At 36.1% G+C, this 21,529-nt stretch overlaps 2 protein-coding genes across 5 annotated transcripts in view; one reads left to right on the top strand and one right to left on the bottom strand.

Moving 5' to 3' along the window:
• Positions 1-558: 558 nt before the first annotated feature.
• On the bottom strand, positions 559-16,855 carry GEMIN2 (gem nuclear organelle associated protein 2). Of its 4 annotated transcripts, none has more exons than XM_037503231.2 (10): positions 16,732-16,855; positions 16,054-16,138; positions 14,659-14,748; positions 14,328-14,387; positions 11,720-11,833; positions 9,801-9,845; positions 8,757-8,825; positions 6,546-6,656; positions 4,770-4,828; positions 559-2,164 (listed from the first exon to the last, which is right to left on the bottom strand). In XM_037503231.2, exons 1-10 carry the CDS (start codon positions 16,779-16,781, stop codon positions 2,125-2,127), a joined length of 723 nt encoding a protein of 240 aa, XP_037359128.1. In that variant the 5' UTR covers positions 16,782-16,855; the 3' UTR covers positions 559-2,124. The 4 variants fall into 4 exon arrangements, with proteins under 4 accessions (XP_037359128.1, XP_054545980.1, XP_037359126.1 ...); XM_054690005.1 differs by lacking the exon at positions 16,732-16,855 and adding an exon at positions 16,530-16,715; XM_037503229.2 differs by lacking the exon at positions 16,732-16,855 and adding an exon at positions 16,521-16,714.
• The window catches only part of SEC23A (SEC23 homolog A, COPII coat complex component), a 61,045-nt gene continuing 56,308 nt past the window's right edge, over positions 16,793-21,529 (top strand). The window contains exon 1 of the mRNA XM_037503228.2: positions 16,793-16,907. The gene's annotated coding sequence lies outside the window, so the exon portion shown is untranslated. The remainder of the gene's footprint in view (positions 16,908-21,529) is intronic.

Raw genomic sequence — 21,529 nt, 5'->3', positions numbered from 1 at the left:
TTAGAAAGTAACTTAGATTTCATTAACTTTTTGCATGACTTCAAGGGCCCAATATAGTAACTTGTTTTAAAGAGCAGGTATGTTTCAAAAATAGAAAACTATACTTGATGAATGATAAACCATGAGGAGAGCACACATAAACTTGATAGTCAGTGGCTTTTGTAAACCATGACACAGCAATCCCTCTATACCTAGTAGTCAAACCTTATTAAGGGGGTTCAGGTCTGGAGATGTCTTCTCCAAATTTCTTAGTCATTTGGACAGCGATAACAGAATTTTATAGACTGGGTGACATAAACTTATTTTTCACAGTTCTGGAAAATGGGAGGTACAAGGTCAAAGCAAGGCAGTAGATTCAGTGTCTGGTGAAGTTTATTTTCTGGTTCAAAGAGAGATGTGTATTGACTTGCTAACTTTCTAGGGTAGGGTCTCTTATAAGGGCAAAACCAGTTGTCAGGGCCTCCCCGGTGGCGCAGCGATTGAGCGCTGGGTTGCGAAGCTGCCTGCAGCCTCTGCAGCGCCGGTTCGAACCCCGGCCCCCGGGCAAGGGTCCCACATGGCGCGCAGACCTCTCCTGCCGCTCGCTGCTCCCCTCAGCAGTGTACTTCCGTCCTTCGGCCTGTTCTGCTTCCCGCTCTGGCTCTGGTGAATTCTCTCACCCTCCCGCGCTCTGACTATACCCAGTGCTTGTATAAATAAAAACATAAATCTTTAAAAAAAAAACAACAAAAAAAAACCAGTTGTCAAATTCATTTTTTCCTAATTCTTTTTTATATATCAACCTCCCATTAGAAAGACTTGAAAAGTTTACAATTTCATTTCCCCACTCCACTTTTTGGAGCTGGAGGCAATTATGTTACATACTCGTGGCCAATAAAGTATGTTGGGATCTGTTGTGGGATTTCTGAGGTTTTGCTTTTATGAGAGAAGGATCAGCTGTGGAAGACTCTCTATCATACTTTCCCCGCTTTCCTGTCTTGGGTGCAGACTCACTATCTTGAAATGGAATGGCTATCTTGTTATTGTGAGGGAAAGACCAAAAGACTCTCAGAGACCTTGGTATCATGGAGTCACTGAGCCAGAATCAGTAACCAGCTTCTCTAGATTTCCTATTAATAAATTGCTATTTGAAAAACATTTGCTACTTGGGCCTCCCTGGTGGCCCAAGGGGTTAAGATGCAACCTATGAAGCTATCAGCAGCCACTGCAGCTGAGTTCAATCCCCGGCCAGGGAGCTATCCACATGGCACATCAGACCTCTCCTAACTCGCCCGCTGCTCCCCTCAGCAGTGTATTTCAGTCAATCTGCCTGCTCTGTTCCCCACTCTGTCTCTGGTGAATCCTGTCACCCCCACACCTCTGGCCGGTACCCCAGTTCTTGTATGCACAAATAAATAAATCTTTAAAAAAAAGAAAAGAAAAACATTTGCTACTTGAATCTTCTATTACTTAAAGTAGAAAGCATTCCTGATAAAAAAATAGAAAAATTTTAAGTGATATGAACAAAGGATTTGACTGAGAAAATAGAAATTGATCTATTAATGTATTGTTGAAAATGATTTGTTAACAAAAAGTTTTGTATAATGAATTAGAAATAAATGTATGGAAGCTAATGGGAAAATGTTTAATTTTTTGTTGTGAACATACATACTTTCCATTTAATCTATTGATAGATTATCTTCATCTTAATATTAAAGACATTTATCCATTGTCTTTTCTTTCATTTGAGTCAAATAAAATTTTAGTAACCAAAATAACATTTTCAAGAAAATTTTATGTGTATATTTGTAAATAAACAATGAAACAGCACCAAGGACCTCTATAAAATTTCATTATACAGTTTCTGTGTAGGATGTTTCACCAAAAAATGGCACTTAATTTGTTTTAAAAGCATGTAATTACAAAAAAATTTAACTATCAAAAACTGGATGATATTTTTCCAAAAGATACTTCAGACATTCAAATCAATACAACCTGTCTTTTGGATATCAACTTGAATGGCACAGATTACGAGAACCCTTCACAAAGCATTGAAGATACGATGTAATCCATGCTTGAGTTGGTACTATACTTCCACGGGCTTAGGCTGCCTATCACAAGTTTCTTCTACTCAGATCAGCTGCATCAAGATGGCTCATCAGCTAAATCACGTTGGTCAAAATACCTGGTAAAAAAATAATTTAATATATGCTAAAGATACTCATTGCAGCACTAACTAACGATTTTTTAATAGCGAAAGACTGCAAACAACCCAAATGTTCATCAATAAGGGGACTTGTTGAAGACAATGAAGCTTTTATAAAAAAGGAGTGAGGAAAATATCTACATTGCTATAGTGATTTCCAAGATTACTAAGTGTTAAACAAAAAGTCCAGTAGGTTCAGAATGTTAGCTTTTGTGAGCATGTATAGGATTGCTGATATATTTATATACTAAATTTTACAAAAGAAACAATGAATAAAAGAATAAATGAAAAATTAATAAAATGGATAACTAGAGAAGAAAAGAGGATAGAAGAGGCAAATGGTAGATTCCAAAATACTCCAAATGTACTCGGAGGTATAACTTTAAATTTGGAACAATGTAAATACATTATGTAATTATAAAACAAGATCAAATAAAAAATAACAAGTCAAATTCCACCAAATGAACCTCTCTACATATAAAGTTGGTGTTCTAACCACAGAGAGGAAAATACTTTCAAATGACCTTATACAAAGTGTTCTGATATATGTTCCTTGTTAGATATACCAGAGACAAAAAGAACTGCAAACAATTTTAAACTGATTTCAACAGTTTTACTGAGGAGTCATTTATTAGTATTCTTACTGTAAAACTATTATGTACATATGGTAGGGTAAAGTCAATAATTATGTTAGTATTGTTAGAAACCAGAATTTTCAGCATAGGAAAAAACAAATATATTATGGAAAAATAATCTTAAATTAGAACTGAAATAACAATTTGAATGTAGAATTTTATTTTTTCTTTTTCCTAGTTCTGGTCACTGAAAAGACCTAAATATAATGACCAACCTATAACAACAAGCATCCCAAATGTCAAAACTGTAAACTCTCAATGTCATTTTCTAATTAAAAGATGAACCAGCACTACCTAAAGACTGATTCCAGATTTAGAGCCAGACATGTCCAAAATGCATCTGACTCACCTTAGCACACCCGAAAGAAAGCTACACAAGACTACTAGTAATAATGTGAAGGATAGAATTAAACTTTTTTTTTTAAGATTTATTTATTTTTATATATGAGCTGGGGGAGAGGCCAGAGGTGCAGGAGGGTGACAGATTCACCAGAGACAGAGTGAGGAGCAGAACAGGTAGATGACTGAAATACACTGCTGAGGGGAGCAGCGGGCACAAAAGGAGAGGTCTGCCATGCCATGTGGGAATCTCCCTGGCTGGCCGGGAATCGAACCTGTGCTGCAGAGGCTGCGACAGCGTCACAGTGCTGCACTCAACCTACTGCGCCACTGGGGAGGTCCAGAATTGAACTTTCAGAGGTGAATTTAATGTAGTTTATACAGATGTTGATTTTTAATGATGCATACCTGAAACTTATGCTATAATGCAATATAACTTCAATTAAAAAAAGCAAGAAATTGACTTGAAGGGATTCCCTTGGTCAAATATGGAATAATTGGAGCATCACAAAAAATACTAACTGTAATAGAGCCTAATATTTTAAATGTTAAAATCTCTATTTTATAAAAATATATAAAAAACCAACAGAAACTACCTTATTAAAAAAAAAAACCCAACAGAAACTACCCTATTGATCATCTTTGGATAACGTCAACTCATTCTAAAAATTAGTAAATAAAGGGAAAAGTATAGCAAATATCCTTTTTTTTTTATATAAATTATATTTCAGGGAGCTAACCCACATGGCACAGCAAACCTCTCCTGTCTCGCCCGCTGCTCCCCTCAGCAGTGTATTTCAGTAGATCTGCCTGTTCTGCTCCCCACTCTGTCTCTGGTGAATCCTCTCTTACCCCTCCCAACCTCTGGCCTATACCCAGTTCTTGGATGCATAAATAAAATAAATCTTAAAGAAATCATATCAAACATATATACATGAAACAAATACATAAAAATATGCCCAGCTGAAAATAAACAAAGGACATAGTCAAGTAAAAAATATAACTGCAATAAGATGAAACATGTTCACCACTCACTGGTAGTAAATCGAAAGCAAATAAAAATAATTTGATTGTATTTTTTAAATATTAGAAAGGAAATATTTATATCCATTGAAAATGACCACTATTAACAAGGAGAAAGATACTCTCATTCACACTCTAGTGGGAACATGGAAGTGTGAGTTTTCAGAGGGCAAACTGGCAATAAAAATCACAGTTTTAGGGCCTCCCCTGGTGGTGCAGCGGTTGAGCGCTGGGCTGCAAGGCTGCCCCGCAGCCTCCGCAGCAGGGGTTTGTTCCCCGGCCGCCGGCGAGGGTCCCACAAAAAAAAAAAAAAAAAAAAAAATCACAGTTTTACTAGTATATGCCATTTGACTTACTCAAGGAATTCATCTTCAGAAAATAATGAAACTGATATATATATAACAATCTTCACTGCAGCATTATTCAGAGAAAAACTGGAAACAAAAGGAATTTTCATACATCTATTTTCCTACACCTTGATTTCCACTACTCTAATTTTTTTTTCCACTACAGTAATTTTACAGCAACACCTTCTATCACCATTAATAGTACCATTATGAAGCAAGAAACTAAAGTTTTTTTCTTACCTGCTAACCAAGCAGATCAACAAATTCAAAGCAGGAACCCTTTCATCATCTTTGCTGTCCTAAAAATAAAACGGAAGTCAAAAAATGTTGTCTGTTCTCCTCTAAAATCTTTGAAAAAATTTCCTTTTACTAGATGATAGTAAGGCTTACATGAAAATAGGAACCCTCATAGAAAAAGGAGTTTCTGATCCCTAGAGAAAGTTGAGGACCATTTAAGCTCATCTATTAAAGAACCTGAATAATAAAAAGAAGTAAGAGTTGAGGCTCTAAGGAGAATAACCTGGGAGAGATTTTTCTCCCTGGTTCCAAGTAAAGGAGCAAAAAAAGTCCATATCTTCACTGGACAATAATGAAAAAAAATTTTTTAAAGAAATTACAATTGAGAAAAAGTGAAATCTTGACTTACAACGTAAGACATATCCGAAAATATTCTCAATTTATTAGGGTTCTCAATTATGTTGCAGGTAGTTCCTGAAAAGTGAACTTTTAGAGAATTCACTAAGTATTTGTTAAAATGATAGACCAAGACACAAGAAAAGCAGTCTTATGGAATATGCAATTTATTTTTATACATTTCAAAGAATAATAACAATAACCTACTAAATAATGTTATGACAGGCATGTCATATATTCTTTCAATCTTGGCACACACTTCCATTTATGTGTATTCAATTCTTCTATGTGCCAAAGAATATGTAGAACAAAGTTGAATAAAATACATTAGTGGCAACAGCACAGAATATGAAATATGCACATATTAGTTTTAGTGGGAAAAAAAATGTGTTAAGTGCATTAAAGACACAAAGTATATTGAGAAGACAGGATAGAGAAATTCTTTTCAGTTATTAAGAACAGACAAAGTATCATAGAAATTGGTGGAAAATGAATCAGACTGTGAAAAATAAATGGCCTTCAGATACAGATTGGAAGAGTGAAAAAACTTATGCAGAGGGAAAAAAGTCTAGGAAGAAAGTATAGGGAATATTTAGTAAGTAGCAAGTACTTGATGTTTGAACTACAGGCCTTATAATTTGGTTCATATCTTGGATGTTCAATGAAAGCATTTTATAGTCATCAATGGAGGACAGTATACATTTTGTTAAGGAGGAGGAGATGAAAGAAAAAAACCCAGAAGTGGGTGTAACCTGGAAACAAATTAATTCATATTGTGATGCTATAGGCAGGAGTTAGAGTAGGGCCTGAAGGGAGAAATTCCTTCTCCTGAAGGGAGAAATTGTGTCAAAGACAGCAAGTTGACCACTTTAGCTTGTTTTTCCTTACTATTTAGCAACTGAAATGTATATTTAGCTGGACATAATGACACCCAGCTAAAAGCAAACATTTCATAATTCCTTATGGCCACATAACTAAATTCTGGCCACTTCAACTACATGTGTTATTAGAACCTCTAGGAGTGTCCTTCAAAGGAGATGGCTGCCTTCTCCTTCCCAGTTACCTATAATTTACCTTTCTAGTTACTTATAATGAAATAGTATGGTTGTAGCTCCAGCAGTCATCTTGGATCATAAGGTTAACTAGAGCATGAAATCTGTATGTAGCAGACCTCAAATATTTGGGTTACTGCCCTTGTAGATCTCATCTGCATACTTTCTGACTTTTCTACGTCTGAGAGAAATTTCATATTATTTTAATTTCATATTAAAATTTCATATTAAATTACTATTATGTTGGGCTTTTAATTATGTGGCCAAATCTAATCGTTTATTATATAAATTGGTGAGTCCTTTCAATTTGAAATACTAAGTTGCAACTTACCACTAAGAGCCTTACTTCAGAGCACCTTCTTGCAAGCTGCCGAATCAGTGAATGAGCCTCAGGTAATAAAGGTTTTTCAAGACAAGCCAATAGAGCATAAAGCCATCTTCCCTAAAACAGAATTTTTAAAAGTAATAAGTAGGCAAGTACTATATCATAAATTTAATTTACTTTTTAAAATGTCCAATGTTGTACATGATTATTTGCTATGAATCAATCCATATAGAATATCTGTGTCATGTTTGGATATAAGCAACAAAGGATCATCTAGACATCTTTTGTATTGTCTAACTATAGACATAAAACATTCGATACTGCAAAATATTCTTGCCTCAAAAGAGTTTGTTTCAGAGATTCCCACAACTAAGTCCTTAATTCATTGGCAAAAAAACCTACATTAAGAAAAAAAAACTACATTAAGATGTGTGAGTCCTTACAAAATTAAGATGCATTTTCCTTTGCCATCTATAAAGATATACACAAATAATTTTATAACTTGGTCCCTGAGTCTATGCAAAGGAACTATAGTCTAGATTACATAATGCTTTGATATTCACACCATGTCAAACTAAATTGTCTCAATTCCCCTTTCAATTACAAAAGTAATACATGGCCAATCAAGAGAAATTGAAGGATATAAAAAGCAAAATGGAAAAAAACAAACCTGCAATCCCACCATTCAGATACAACTTCTGCTAAATTTTTTTAAGACTTTTTTTTTAAATTTTAAAATGTACATTTTTTCCTATGTATAACTTTTAAAAAAGTTTCATCACTGTAATAACATAAATAAGGTAATAACATTTTGAAGTGATCTTTATTACTTAGAATGCATAATAAATATTTCCTCTGTTGTTAAATGGTAATAACAAGAGACTTTATTTCTACTGGAAAGCAATCTAACAGAATGTAACAAAGGGCTATAAGACCTTGATCCAATAACTCCACAGAAATTAATAATAAGAAGAAATTTGTCTAAATGAGTATGATTTACTCATCTTGCAAAATACAAGGAAGAACCCAAATAGTCAAAAATGAATCAAACTATGAGACATTCAATGGATATTATGTGAATTACATTAATATACGGAAGTACATACATGAAATGCCAAAAAACCCAAAATATATACGGTAATTACAACTATGTATACTATATAGATAACCACTGAATCTGAAACAGTGATTGTAAACATAGATTTTCTCATTAAAAAGTGGAGATTTAAAAAGAATGAAAATAAATCTTTTAAAAAAATAAAAAGAATGAAAATATAAAAAGCCAACTGAAAGTCTAGTGATAAAAGAATATGGCCATTGTACTTCAAGAAGAGACTTAATCTAAGTCACTTGGCTGATCATCAGGCTGGAAACTTCTATATTACACTACAGTGTCTGTAAGTTTCTGGAGGGAGAAAGATTTTACCTAAAGCTTTGGGAGTTTTAGAGACACAGATACTGTGAAAAATATGCTTCTGAATATCAAATTCAACTTCAAAAGATGGTAATATTTCTTATTATATGATTAAGCAAGTCATTCATTTATATAATGTTCACAAAATTTACCCAATTTTGGAGGTGAAAAATGAGCTGTGATTATAAAGCTATAAAATAGAGAGTCAGTAGCATATCTGTTAAGAGTATAGCCAGATCACATGGCCAGGAGTTTCAGTTCTGCCCGTTACCATATGTATGACCTTAAGCAAGAACTGAATTCCTATATATACCAGTCTTCTTATCAGTAAATGCAACTAATAGTTCATAGGTTAGGAAGGAGGGAATTGAGAAATTATGCAAAAAATCCTTAGAACAATGCCTGGCCCAAAGTATTGCTATTGTTATTATTATTTCTATTATTCTTTTGTGGACTGGATTTCAAATTTTAGAAAATACACATCAAACTTCTGTAAGCCAGTGTTGCCCAATATGTGCAGGCTGGTTTCCAGTGTGTGACCTATTTGTTGCTGCTATGCAAGGACAAACAGTTTATATCAGGATATAAGTCAACTCTTTAGCTGGCTTTTTTCCACCCCAAAGCAAGACTTTATCACTAAAGCCATATGTTGATTTACCTTCTAGTATAAGTATAAACAAGCAGAGTTTTCCTTAAGCACAGTTATACCTATAATACATACATACATAAATACTGTAGTCATATTTCATATATAAGTATATATAATTTGAATGCATTATGAATATAAAAAGATGAAATACTACCAATTCTGGAGTAAAGTCTCTTTCTCCAAACCAATTACTCAGATATTCTAAGACACTAGTGACTGTCGCCTAAAAAGAAGAGAGTAGGTAGAAAAATGTTATTAGTAATAAAAACCTGGTAAGTTCTACGTGAGTTTAATTAATACTAGTTAGAAAACAACTCTAATGTTAAAAGTTGTCCTATTCTTTAAACTACCAGAGAAAACTAGGACATTATTGAATAATTTAATTAGATGGCTCACTCAGTGAGATGTTTTTATAGACCAATATTCTTATATATTTTTAAATGTCAATATCCTGGCTTAAATCCTAGAATTTAGTTTATAACTATTGATTAAGTTTATAACTATTTGAAAAATTCCAATGTTTTTATGGACATCTTTATATAAATATGTTTAGATTATTTTCATTAAATCAAAATGTAAATATAAAGAAAAAGCTAGAAACAGATCTGTTATAAAGCTATAACAGAATTTATTATACCTGAAAATATTCTCTCTAGCTTATTCAAATACAGCTGGGCACTCAACAAAAATCACTCTCACTGAATTTAGTATGAGTAATACAGTATCTTTATGCAAATGATAAAGTAAATGAAACTGTAAGTATATGATTTACAACAATGTATGACCCTCAAAAAAATTTATCTTCCAGGTGCCTCCCTGGTGGCACAGGGGTTAAAGTCTCAGCACTGTCAAGCTATCCCCAGCCACTTCAGCATGAGTTCGATCCCTGGCCAGAGAGCTAACCCACATGGCACAGCAGACCTCTCCTTTTTCACCCACTGAAGCCCTCAGCAGTGTGTTTCAGAAGATCTACCTGTTCTGCTCCCCACTCTGTCTCTGGTGAATCCTCTCCCCACCGCTCCCCTTGCCTAGACCCCAGTTCTTGTATGCATAAATAAATACAAATAAATCTTAAATAAACTTAAAGATATTAGGACACAGTCATGCATAATGTAAATACTCAGTCAATATATTCAGAAGCTTTCACACACATTACAATGAAAATAATGCATATATCCTTATTATTAGATAAATTTACCTGATTCATTCTGCTAACAATACTAAGCAAGGGAGGAAAACCGATCTGAAAGAAAAATGAGACTGAAATTTACTAAATAGTCTTATAAGGGGGTGGCTTTTTTTTCAAACTGATGAACTTCTCACCACACTGTTATTTATAAAAGAATGAAAGAAAAATCGTTTGTTGCTCATTAAAATAGAACATTCCATTAAATATTACACTGGTAATAACCAAGAAAATAATATCTTAAAATTGGAACATTTAAATTTAAAGATAAAGAATGATTTTAATAAAATGTAGAAAAGTATGAAATTTAAAAATGCTAAAAAAAGACATTGATACTACTTGATACATGACATTAAATTATATACAATTTTAAAAAATCTTTAGCTAAAGCTAATATTTTTAGGAATTAAGGGCACTTGAATTAGAATTATTTTCTTCAAACCAGTAATGTGATTCAACAGAACATATCATATAACATAATGTAGGAAGTTAGTAGGTAATGCAGATGTATGCAATGGATTCCATAAGGAATACCTACAAACCTGAGGGCAGGTGAATCCTGAAGGACAAAAGGAGTTATAATTTATAATTAAAATAAAATCATGTGAAATTTAAATACACCCTCAACATTTCATCGCCAGAATATGCAATTTATAAACACTTTTAATCACCTCTCTGTCACCTTTTCTTTCCTTTCCTTGACTAGTCATCATTCATTGTTTGACCCATGTTTAATCATTTAAAAAAACAAATATTACCTAACTCATGAAATTATTATACAGCTAAACAACAGCTATAAAGTTAACCTAGGGGGGGCCTCCCCGGTGGCGCAGCGGTTGAACACTGGGTTGTGAAGCTGCCCGCAGCCTCTGCAGAGCCGGTTCGATCCCCAGCTGCTCCCCGGCCACCGGAGGAGGGTGCCACATGGCGCGCAGACCTCTCCTGCCGCCCACTGCTCCCCTCAGCAGTGTACTTAGGTCCTTCTGCCTACTCTGCTCCCCGCTCTGGCTCTGGTGAATTTTCTCACCCTCCCGCGCTTCTGACTGTACCCAGTGCTTGCATGTATAAATAAATAAATAAATAAATCTTTAAAAAAAAAAATAAATAAAATAAAGTTAACCTAAAAACGTCACATTATAGGGCCTCCCTGGTGGCACAAACAGTTAAGTCTCAGCACTATGAAGCTGTCGGCAGCCACTGCAGTACCAATTCAATCCCTAGCCAGGCAGGTGACCCACATGGCACAGCCCACTGCTCCCCTCAGCAGTGTATTTCAGTCAGCCTGCCTGTTCTGCCCCCCACTTTGTCTCTGTTGAATCCTCTCATCCCCTGCACCTCTGGCTTGCACCCCAGCTGTTGTATGCATAAATAAATAAATCTTTAAAAAAAAAAAGGGGCCCTCCCTGGTGGTGCAAGGGGTTAAGACACAACCTATGAAGCTGTCTGCAGCCTCTGCAGCACAAGTTCGATCTCCTGGCCGGCCAGGAAGATAGCCACATGGTGCAGGAGACCTCTCCTGACTCACCCGCTGCTTCCCTCAGCAGTGTACTTCGGTCAATCTGACTGTTCTGTTTCCCACTCTGTCTCTGGTGAATCCTCTCACCCCCACACCTCTGTCCTGTACCCCAGCTCTTGTACGCATAAATAAATAAATAAATCTTTAAAAAAAAAAAAATAGAAAAAAGAGCCAATAAACTAAGTCTGGATTTAGTAAGCATTTTCTTGAAGAGTCAGAGAGCAAATATTTTAGGCTTTGCAGCCACATCTTTGCAGGTGTCAGTCACATATAATTTGTTTGATTTTATAGTCTTAAAAAACATAAAAACCACTCTTAGTTCATGAGCCTAAGCTTATAGTTTGCTGACCCCTTATACTAAATGATGAACCAAAATTAGAACACTTTTTTTTTTGTTTATTCACTTATCACCTACTTGTACATAATCTATTCCAGGATTTTCATTTGTGACTGGTCCAATAGCCCCTTCGGCACATAATCTTTCACCTAAACAAAATTTTTTCCAGCCTTCTTCATCTTCAGATTTTGGCTGAAAGAAAAAACAATGGTTTTATTTATTTCTATGTAATTTTTTATACCAAAGTATAAAAAAAGAAGTGAGAATTTCTCCATAGTCCCACCACCTCAGCACAAAGAAATGGAGCCTGTTATGAGCTGAACTGTATCCTCCGCTAAGTTCATATATAGAAGCCCCAACTTCCAGTATGTCAAAATGTGGGATGTTTGGTTTTCATGTTAGTTTGGATCATACTTTATGGACACTGACAAGCAAGGATGTGTTCAAAGCAGGATGATAAAGATGGAAATTGGCATGGGAAAAAAATGTACAAGGAATTATTACAAAAATGAAGGATGTTTATCCCATGGAAGGAGAAATGATTATATATTTCACACATATTTGAAGGGCTTTCCAGTGGAAGGATCAGATTTAATCTAGATTGCAAGATGGAAAAAGCAGAGCGAGTGGGAAAAAACATTTAGTGCATACTTAACAAAACAATGATTTGCATACATCACCTTGCACATTACCTTACACAGGTACAGTTTTTCCCCCTGAGGATAAATAGCTATCATTGGAGTTCATTGTGAAGATGACACCTTTAAAGTTAAAACCTATTATCCTGCAACAGTGCATATACCATTTCCCATTATTCCACTGGGTCAGATAGTGTTTCTGCTTCAGGGAGCACAGAATACCCTGATTATTAAATACAGTAGGTGCTTAATAAATGACTGGATGAATCAATAAATAAATACTTATATTTACATAGCTGTCATCAAAACATGCTTTAAAAATTTTTCAATTTTTACATAATGCTTAAATTTGTCATGTAAATGTATATTACTGCGACCTAATGTTCCACTCTAGACGGAATCAATTATGTTAGGTTATTTCCATTTTTGACAAAAATTATATCATCATGCTATCAATGCAACACTTTCCTGTCCTAGTAAGCATGTATTTAAGAGTCCTCACACTAAGCAAGAAAAAAATATATCTGCCTGTGTCCTACCCCCTTCTTATTAGGAGGCCTCATAGCATAATGAAAGGCTTTATGAGTTAAATTATTTTGGGAAAATTTTATTGCCTTTTATACTTTTATAGAGCAGAGCTTTCAGCTGGCATGGAGCAGCAGATAGAGAAGCCATACGTTGGATCTTTCAGTTTTCAGTTGGTAGTCTCAGGAATACTATACAAGTAGCCTCCTCAATTTATCTGAATGTGTCACTGTGTAAAAGATGTTAAGAAATCACTACCTAGAGAAAGATTCTAAAATGTGAAATCTATGAACAACCCGAAATTTTGGAAACTGTTTTAGGCACATTTTTTATCTTTGAAGATAAAAAGCTTTCATCTCATTCTCAAAAATATAACACTCCCTAAAAGGTAGAAAGTATGCCCTGGAACAAAGTATCCATTTCTTCACCACCTGCCTTTCTATGCAGTAGTCCAGATATAATACATCTAACTGAAGAACTTAAAATTTTATCTAAGCTGATAAAAATTAGGAGATACTACTTTCTCATACGCATGACAAGTTTCATTAAAAAATCACTGTTCGGAGGCCTCCCTGGTGGTGCAAGGGATTAAGCACAGCACTAGGAAGCTATCAGCAGCCTCTGCAGCATGAGGTCGATCCCTGGCCAGGGGGCTACCCACATGTCGCAGCAGACCTCTCCTGTCTCACCTGCTGCTCTCCTCAGCAATATATTTCAGTCAATACTCCTGTTATGCTCCCCACTCTGTCTCTGGTGAATCTTCTCATCCCCCCCACTGCCCCTCTGGCCTATACCCCAGTTCTTGTATGCATAAATAAATAAATCTTTAAAAAAAAATCACTGTTATCAGTGCCATGACCACATCAAGAAAATCCAATAAGCCTCTATTCAATCTTAAATCATAAATACTAAAAAAGTACTTAGCTCTCAAAAAGTAAATGTCTAAAAGAATCCTTAAAAACATGTAGAGGTGGGCCTCCCTGGTGGCGCAAGGGGTTAAGATGCAACCTATGAAGCAGTCCGCAGCCTCTGCAGTGCAAGGTGGATCCCCTGGCCGGCCAGGGAGCAACCCACATGGCGCAGCAGACATCTCCTGACTTGCCTGCTGCTCCCCTCAGCAGTGTATTTCAGTCAGTCTGCCTGTTCCGTTCCCCACTCTGTCTCTGGTGAATCCTCTCATCCCCCGCGCCTCTGGCCTGTGCCCCAGCTCGGCGCGTGCATGCATAAATGAATAAATTAAGAAAAAAAATCTATAAAAAAAAAAAAAAACTTTTAGAGGTCTGATGATTACCTATCTAAAATCTCTCAAGATGCCGTGGGTTGAAATTGTCATGTAAATAACATTTTGCATTATTGATTCTATGCTTTTCAGGCTACTACTATAATAGAATTGCTAACACAAATGGCAGATGGGAGAGAAGGAAGATAACAGGACTAAGTAAGTGAATCTTTAAAGACTGGAAGATAATATGGACTATTTCAAATAGATAGACACTGTACAATTTAAACAGAAACTTACATACCATCATCACATTGCTATCCAACTGTTGTGATTTCCAGTGATTTCTATGTCTGTTCACACTCTAAAGGAAGAAAAACTAGATAGTGATCTTCAGTTATTGGGTAACTGGAAAGAAATCAACTGCTGCACAATATTTTAACAATCCTAAAACTTGGAAAATGTTTCAAACTGTACTATTTCTAATAACTAAAATAATACTTTAGTAATCGACTCCTAAATATTACACTTCAAAATCACAATTATTATTTTTCCAACTATAATCCAAAAACAGAAAAAAATCTAAGGGAGGGAGAGAGGGATTTAATTTGGTTAAATGATTAAAGTACGTTTACCTGTCTAACAGTTGAAAACTGTGCCACTTGTTGCTGTTGCCACTGAAGTGTGGGGGAATATCCTTCAGGAGCAGGTTGACATCCTGAAAGCTAAAGACCAGTTTATAAATATTAGAATCAATATTAATGTTATAAGTAGAATCTCATGCACCTGCAAGTAAAATCAGAATGACATGAAAAATGAATAATATAGTAAATGATTAAGGCTATACAAGAAAAAAAAATATTTTGCAAATGCAAAAACAGTAGGCATTTCACTGTACTATATATGTACAAGTTTAAAACATTAGGAAAAGATCCTTTATATACTTGCTTTAATCTGGAATTGTTTACTATGGAGTTTTTAAGAAATCCTAAATGACCTAAGTCCCGAATATATAATCTAGCCATATCTTTTTATAACTGAAAAGCAGCATTTTGGTATAGGCAAAATGTACTAGAATAAATAAGACATCTGAATTTTAGAATGACTGCAGCTGTTTCCTAAAACAGCACATATTTTGCAACTGGTGATGTATTTCTTGAACTAAAACTTAGTGTGGTTACTTTAAAAAAGCTAGATATATACATTGCCTTCCATCAACTACTGAAAAGGAATTACATAAGTTTCTGAATTAAAACTTCACGTTTATAAACATCAGATAAAGGAATTATTTAGCATATAAAAGGAAAAAGGCTTATCCCAATAAAAACTGCCCTTCTCCTTTTACCATAGCTTGAATATCACCTCATCGGAGAGATCTTCTGTGACTAAAGTAGTTCTCCTATTACTATGTATTCATCATTATATACATCAATTTTCTTCATAGCCATAGCCATAAGTGTTATTACTTGTTTGTAACTATATATGTTCCAAAGGTAAAGACCTGTTCTATCTTATGATGTGTTCCCAGTGCTTGACACAACCTAGGTGCTTACTAAAAATGTGAATAAACAAATGAATGAAAATGTTTAGTGTCCAGTTGCTAGAAAAGTGTTAGGATATTTGGGTTTATATTCCCAAAACAAAATGCAGTCAAATTTAGAACACACCAAACTGTACCAAGTAAGATAAAATACCAGTACAATAATAATTATGAAGACAATTGGAAAAAATGTTTCTTAAAAATAAAGGATAAAATAAGTACACTATTTAAAGATTCTTAGGATTGAATCACATCCTAAAATATGATGAACAAATCCACAAGGGGCAGGGTTACTTAAAGTTATTCGGGAGGCAATAAACTCCAACTCCCCTTTTAGGGAGGAAAAGTATAAGCAAATGTCTAACTTCATAGGTAGTAGTCAGAAATTAACCTACATCATAATCGAAACGGTAAAATACTATAGGAAGAGCCTTGGTCTTTTAATTTGTACGTGTAAAAAAAAAATCCCCTGAAGGGTAATAAGACTCACAGAAACATTCACACTTTGCTTCCTTTTCAACTTCTTTGGGTCAATTTGAGCTACCACAACATCTGGACATTGAGCTGCCTCGATCCTATAAACAATAAAGGCAAGAAAAATAATTACTAGTGTTTGTTCGTATGCGATCTATTCCTACAGTCGATTGTAAATCGGAAACAAACCCCTCAGATTTGCAAGTGCGGTATTAAAATTATTTCAGAAAATATTTGAATTGAAAGCAAGATAATCTTAGAACACACAGCTTGACGTGGGTAATCGACTTTAATAGTTTTTAATTCATAGACTTTCTCCCAAGTAAAGATGTAATCAAAGGATCTTGATTCCACTGGAGTTAACTGAGTTTGAGGACGGGGATGGAGGCGGAGGTCTAACACACAGTGGGGTCGAGCAGGAGGACCGTGAGCCCAGGGTTAGGGCGAATGATCAGCCCACCCGAACGGCGCTAAATCACTCACTGGACCCGCCTCAGATATTCCTGAGGCGTCCTCGGGGGCACCGAGGGATCGAAACCTTCTGTCAAGTCGCAGGGCTCCACTGGCAATAGCCGGGGCATCAATTCTTCCACTGCAGACTCCGCTGGTACCCACGCCATAGTGCTCAACCAAGCTAGTCCTACTCAGCGCATGCGCTAAGGCTAGGTCACAGCGCCGGCGCACAAGTAGGCACCTTGGGCGCGTAGTTGAGCAAGCAGCAGCTAGGGGAGCCTCATTGCGCATGTGCAAATCTGCCGATTGCCGTTCATGTTATGGTTCCGGTGGTGTAACGAAGACTGTAAAGTTTAGTTCCTGGTGGAAGTGCTTCTGCAGCGCTTCTGCGCGTCACCCTGTTTTCCGCTCTGTAGGGTAAGACTGAGTGTTATCAACCTTTATGCACCCCAGTTAAGGATTCTAATTTTTTTTTACTTAATGTTGCTAAATGATAATTTATTTCTTAAATATCTAAATTCTTAAACCCCTGTTAGTTAACTTATTTAATTTTCTTCCTTTACTTTTTACAGCCTTTTGAGGTATATGGCGTTTTCTTAGTTTAGTCGGGAAGAAAACTGACCGAAAGAAAGGTTAAGTACTAAAAATGTGACTTTCTCCCCAAAAGGAAGAGCCGATCCCAATCAGATTTATCTGACGCCAGAAGAATGAAAAACTAATTTTCCAGAGGAATTTCGTATGGTTGACCACTTCAAAGTTCACTTTATATTTATCTGAAATGAATACTACTCGTTGGATAACCATCACTTTTGTCAGAAAAACCTCTTTGCATAAATATAAATAATGAAAATGATAAAGCCAATGTTGACACCCAGAAATTACCATTATTAATTTTGGAGTAAATCTCTGAACTGTGCTATTTTCTCCATTTTACAGGTAAAGAAGCAAAGCAGAAATGGATTAAATACCTTCTGCTGGGTCACAATTTGCAAAACAACAACAAAAAGCAGTGAAAAACATATATCTGATTGTACAAAAATTCTGAGTGAAAAGAATTGACTTTTTAAAAAAAATTATTTATTTATGCATACAAGAACTGGGGTACAGGCGAGAGGTGCAGGGGGGTGAGAGGATTCACCAGAGACAGAGTGCGGAGCAGAACAGGTGGATTGACTGAAAAACACTGCTGAGGGGAGCAGCGGGTGACACAGGAAAGGTCTGCTGTGCCATGCAGGTCACCTCCCTGGCGGGGGATTGCACTGCAGTGGCTGAGGATAGTGTCATAGTACTGAGTTGTAATCCCTTGTGCCACCAGGGATGCTCCTGTAAATGAATTTTAAATACTACCTGTGATAAGTACCATTAAAGAAAGGTTCAAGAGTGGGAAAAGGGCCTTGCAGTGTGGAAATAAATGAAGACCTGTTGAATGAGAGTAAGCAAAGTCTATTTATTTAGAGTTTTCTAAAAGAAAGGAATCAACAACCACTGCTTGCATTTTGGCAAAGACTCAAGACGCAGGAGAGTAATAGGAAAGCTTCATAATGGAAAAAAGTGAAAGTTTCAAGTATACCCTGGTTGGAGTGACATGGGTAAGCCGTTGGTGGTAATAAAATTTCTTCTCTACCATCTTAGGATCTCTGACTGGGCCCAAGAATTAAACTGACATAAGACTAATGAACAGGAGAAAAGCATACACATTTTAATAACTCTTACATGTATGTGGTAGCCTTCTCAAGAAAAATCAAGATCCAAAAAATTCAGGGCCTGAAGCTTATATACTAGGTTGGGCAAAGATTAGTAAATTATGGGCCTCCCTGGTGGCACAAGGGGTTAAGTCGCAGCATTATGAAACTATCTGCAGCCATTGCAGCACAAGTTTGACCCCCAGCCAGGAAGCTAACCCACATGGCAAAGCAGACCTCTCCTGCCTTGCCACCTGCTCCCCTCAGCATGTATTTCAGTCAGTCTGCCTGTTCTGCTACCCTCTGCTACCCTCTGACCTACACTCCAGCTCTTGTATGCATAAATAAATAAAATAAATCTTAAAAAAAAATTAGTAAATTTTGAAAATGTGGCAAGACAAAGGTGTTGACCTAGGATAGCTATTTGTGGAAAAGTAACTAAAAAGTTAAGGGTTAAGATTAGTTTGTACAGATTTATCTTGACCTTAACTCCCCATCTCTGGTGATACATACAGGAGAGACATTTTCACATGGGAATTTTATCTCCTGTTTTCAGGAAGAAAGGAAGGTTTTGTGCTTTTTTCAAGTGACTTTAACTAAAAAATAATTACTATACCAAATGGAATTCTCTGAACTCCTAATCTGTCTAGAAGTAGGGCATCCTTGTAATTGGTTAGGGCTGCTTGTTTGACTTTATCTGGTTGGTCTTAAATTAGAAGCAGAGGATAAAAATCAGAGATCTGCCAGTTATTATTCCTATAATGGGACAGTTTTTACAGGGATTATTGTTTGGCTTCCTGAATTCCCTGACTTCCTACAAGTTTGGCTTACAGGAAGCTGGCTTCCTGGGCTGGTTACTATAGAATAATGGGGTTGGTTTTCTGGGATAGTTGCTGCATATTTTAGATCAGCGTTTTATTTTTATATGTATCATCTGGCCACTGTCCTTTTGTATATCAGTCTCAGTAGATAAGGGAAAACTTTGTTCAAAGCCTTCAGAGGGTAGCGATGGAGTTGGAAAGATTGGAAGGAGGACAGTGTGATTGATACAGAGAAAATGGGGAATAAATGATGCTGGACAGCCTTGTGAGAAATGTAGTAGATGTATATATAGTTAATATTTATGGAGGGGCCTCCCTGGTGGCACAAGGGGTTTTATGTCTCAGCACTATCAAGCTATTGCCAGCCACTGTGTCAGGAGTTTGACCCCTGCCAGGGAGCTAACCCATGTGGTGCAGCAGAACTCTCCTGTCTTGCCCACTACTCCCCTTAACAGTGTATTTCAGTATATCCTTCTATTCTGCTCCCTACTCTGTCTCTGGTGACTCCTCTCACACATACCTCCTGCACCCCTGAACCTCTGGCCTATATACCCCAGTTCTTGTATGCATAAATAAATAAAATAAAAATCTTAAAAAATATATCTGTGGAGCACCCTCTTACCATCAGCACACTCCAACGGAAGACCACTGGAACACTTTTATAGCTACATGATTACTGAGATGGGGGCTGTCTCAGTACCAACACGTTAGAATTAATTTGTTTATGGCAACTTAGTCTTTGTTAGATGATTTGGGGATAGTGGAGCTTTGTTGTCAGGAAGTGGGGATAATTCTCAGGTGTCCCGCTCCTGGTTAAAAACCAAGCAATTTCAAAGGCTTTATCTGGCAGGCTTCATGCAGAAAACTGCCCTCCCACACCCCCCTTGGTACACTCAACCAATGCATTGCAGTTTCAGAAAGTTTCCAAATATGTGGTTCAGAAGTAAGAATAAAAATATGGCAGTTATGTATTAACTAGTGTTTAAAGTAAGCAATGACTAAACAAAGTCACAGGGTATTTAGAATACTTACCCTTTTCTTCCCCCCATAGTCCTTGGAGTGAAAGTTCCAAGGTCCAATAGTTTTAGACAATGTACTTAAATTCTACTCTTAAGGCTCACAATTATTTTTATTATTAGCATGGTAAAATTCCTGATGAGTCGAGTCCTTTTTTTATAGGTTAACTGTAGTTTCTGAACTTTATTTAACCAAAGAACCTCTCCCTCTCTTTTTAATACTCTTTGATATTTTGAAAATTGCCAGTTTGACGAAGTAATGATCTTAGGCGTATTTGCTTTTCAAATAGATTTTTTTGGGGGAAGTTATGTCAGATTTTATATTTTTATAGTCAATTTCTTTTTTTTTTTTTAGAGGCATGTTTTTATTTATTTATTTATTTGTTTGTTTGTTTTTTTTTGTTTATACATGCACTGGGTACAGTCAGAAGCGCGGGAGGGTGAGAGAATTCACCAGAGCCAGAGCCGGGAGCAGAGCAGGCAGAAGGACCGAAGTACACTGCTGAGGGGAGCAGCGGGCGGCAGGAGAGGTCTGCGCGCCATGTGGGACCCTCCTCCTGTGGCCGGGGAGCAGCCGGGGATCGAACCGGCCCTGCAGAGGCTGCGGGCAGCTTCGCAACCCAGCGCTCAACCGCTGCGCCACCAGGGAGGCCCCCTTTTTATAGTCAATTTCAAAACATAAAAATGATTATGTGATGATGATAATAATAATACTTTTAATTCTTTAAGTTTTCATTCATGAATATTTAATGAACAATCATTTGTGTCAGGACCAGCACAAGGTGATATAGCTTAGATGTAATAATTATAATCAATTGCATGTTGTAAATATTTTACAAACATTTGAATACTTTAGATTCACAGATTTAGCTCAAATGCCTTGGTCTAGGATACCAATAGATTAAATTAGAAAGCCAGAGAAGGTTGTTTTGGAGCTTTTTCCCCTTTCTCCAGTTCTCTGGCTTTCATTTTTCAGAAATTCAGGAAATTTTCCATTCTCTCTCTTCTCTTCTTTATATCAATACCTCTTAGCTTTCAATATACCAGAAAAAATAGTCTTCACTATTTGTCATCTGGGTTCAATGGGTTGTCATCTGGGTTTAATTTTTGTAAGTTTAAGTAATTGCTGAATAATTTATACAAGTTAGAATAAAGGGATATTCAATTAAGTTATAAAAAAATAAAGGGATAATGGAAAACAATTTCATTGGAAATTTTAACAACAATCTAAACATAACAAACCCCAATTTTTTTATTCTATATTTTCCTGGTTTAATGGAATACGTTTAATTTTTAAGCTTTAAATAAATTTTTTCTTTGTCCTTTGGAATACCGCTAAGAAAGAATAAAAGTAATGAAATATCAGTCCTCACGAATAGAATCACAAAAAAGAAAATCCCAGAAAATGAAAGCAGGTCCAGTAGCTCCTGATGATAAATCTGAGGATTCAACTCATTCGTTTTAAAGTAGATAATGATGGATATGAATAAACTTGCTACTCATTCTAACATCTATTTCAT

The sequence above is a fragment of the Talpa occidentalis genome, unplaced genomic scaffold, assembly GCF_014898055.3.
Source record: "Talpa occidentalis isolate TD23 unplaced genomic scaffold, MPIMG_talOcc4v2.1 talOcc4.11, whole genome shotgun sequence".
Taxonomy (NCBI): Eukaryota; Metazoa; Chordata; class Mammalia; order Eulipotyphla; family Talpidae; genus Talpa; species Talpa occidentalis.
The sequence above is the reverse complement of the archived record's forward strand: the minus strand, read 5'-3'. Positions and strand labels throughout refer to the sequence as shown.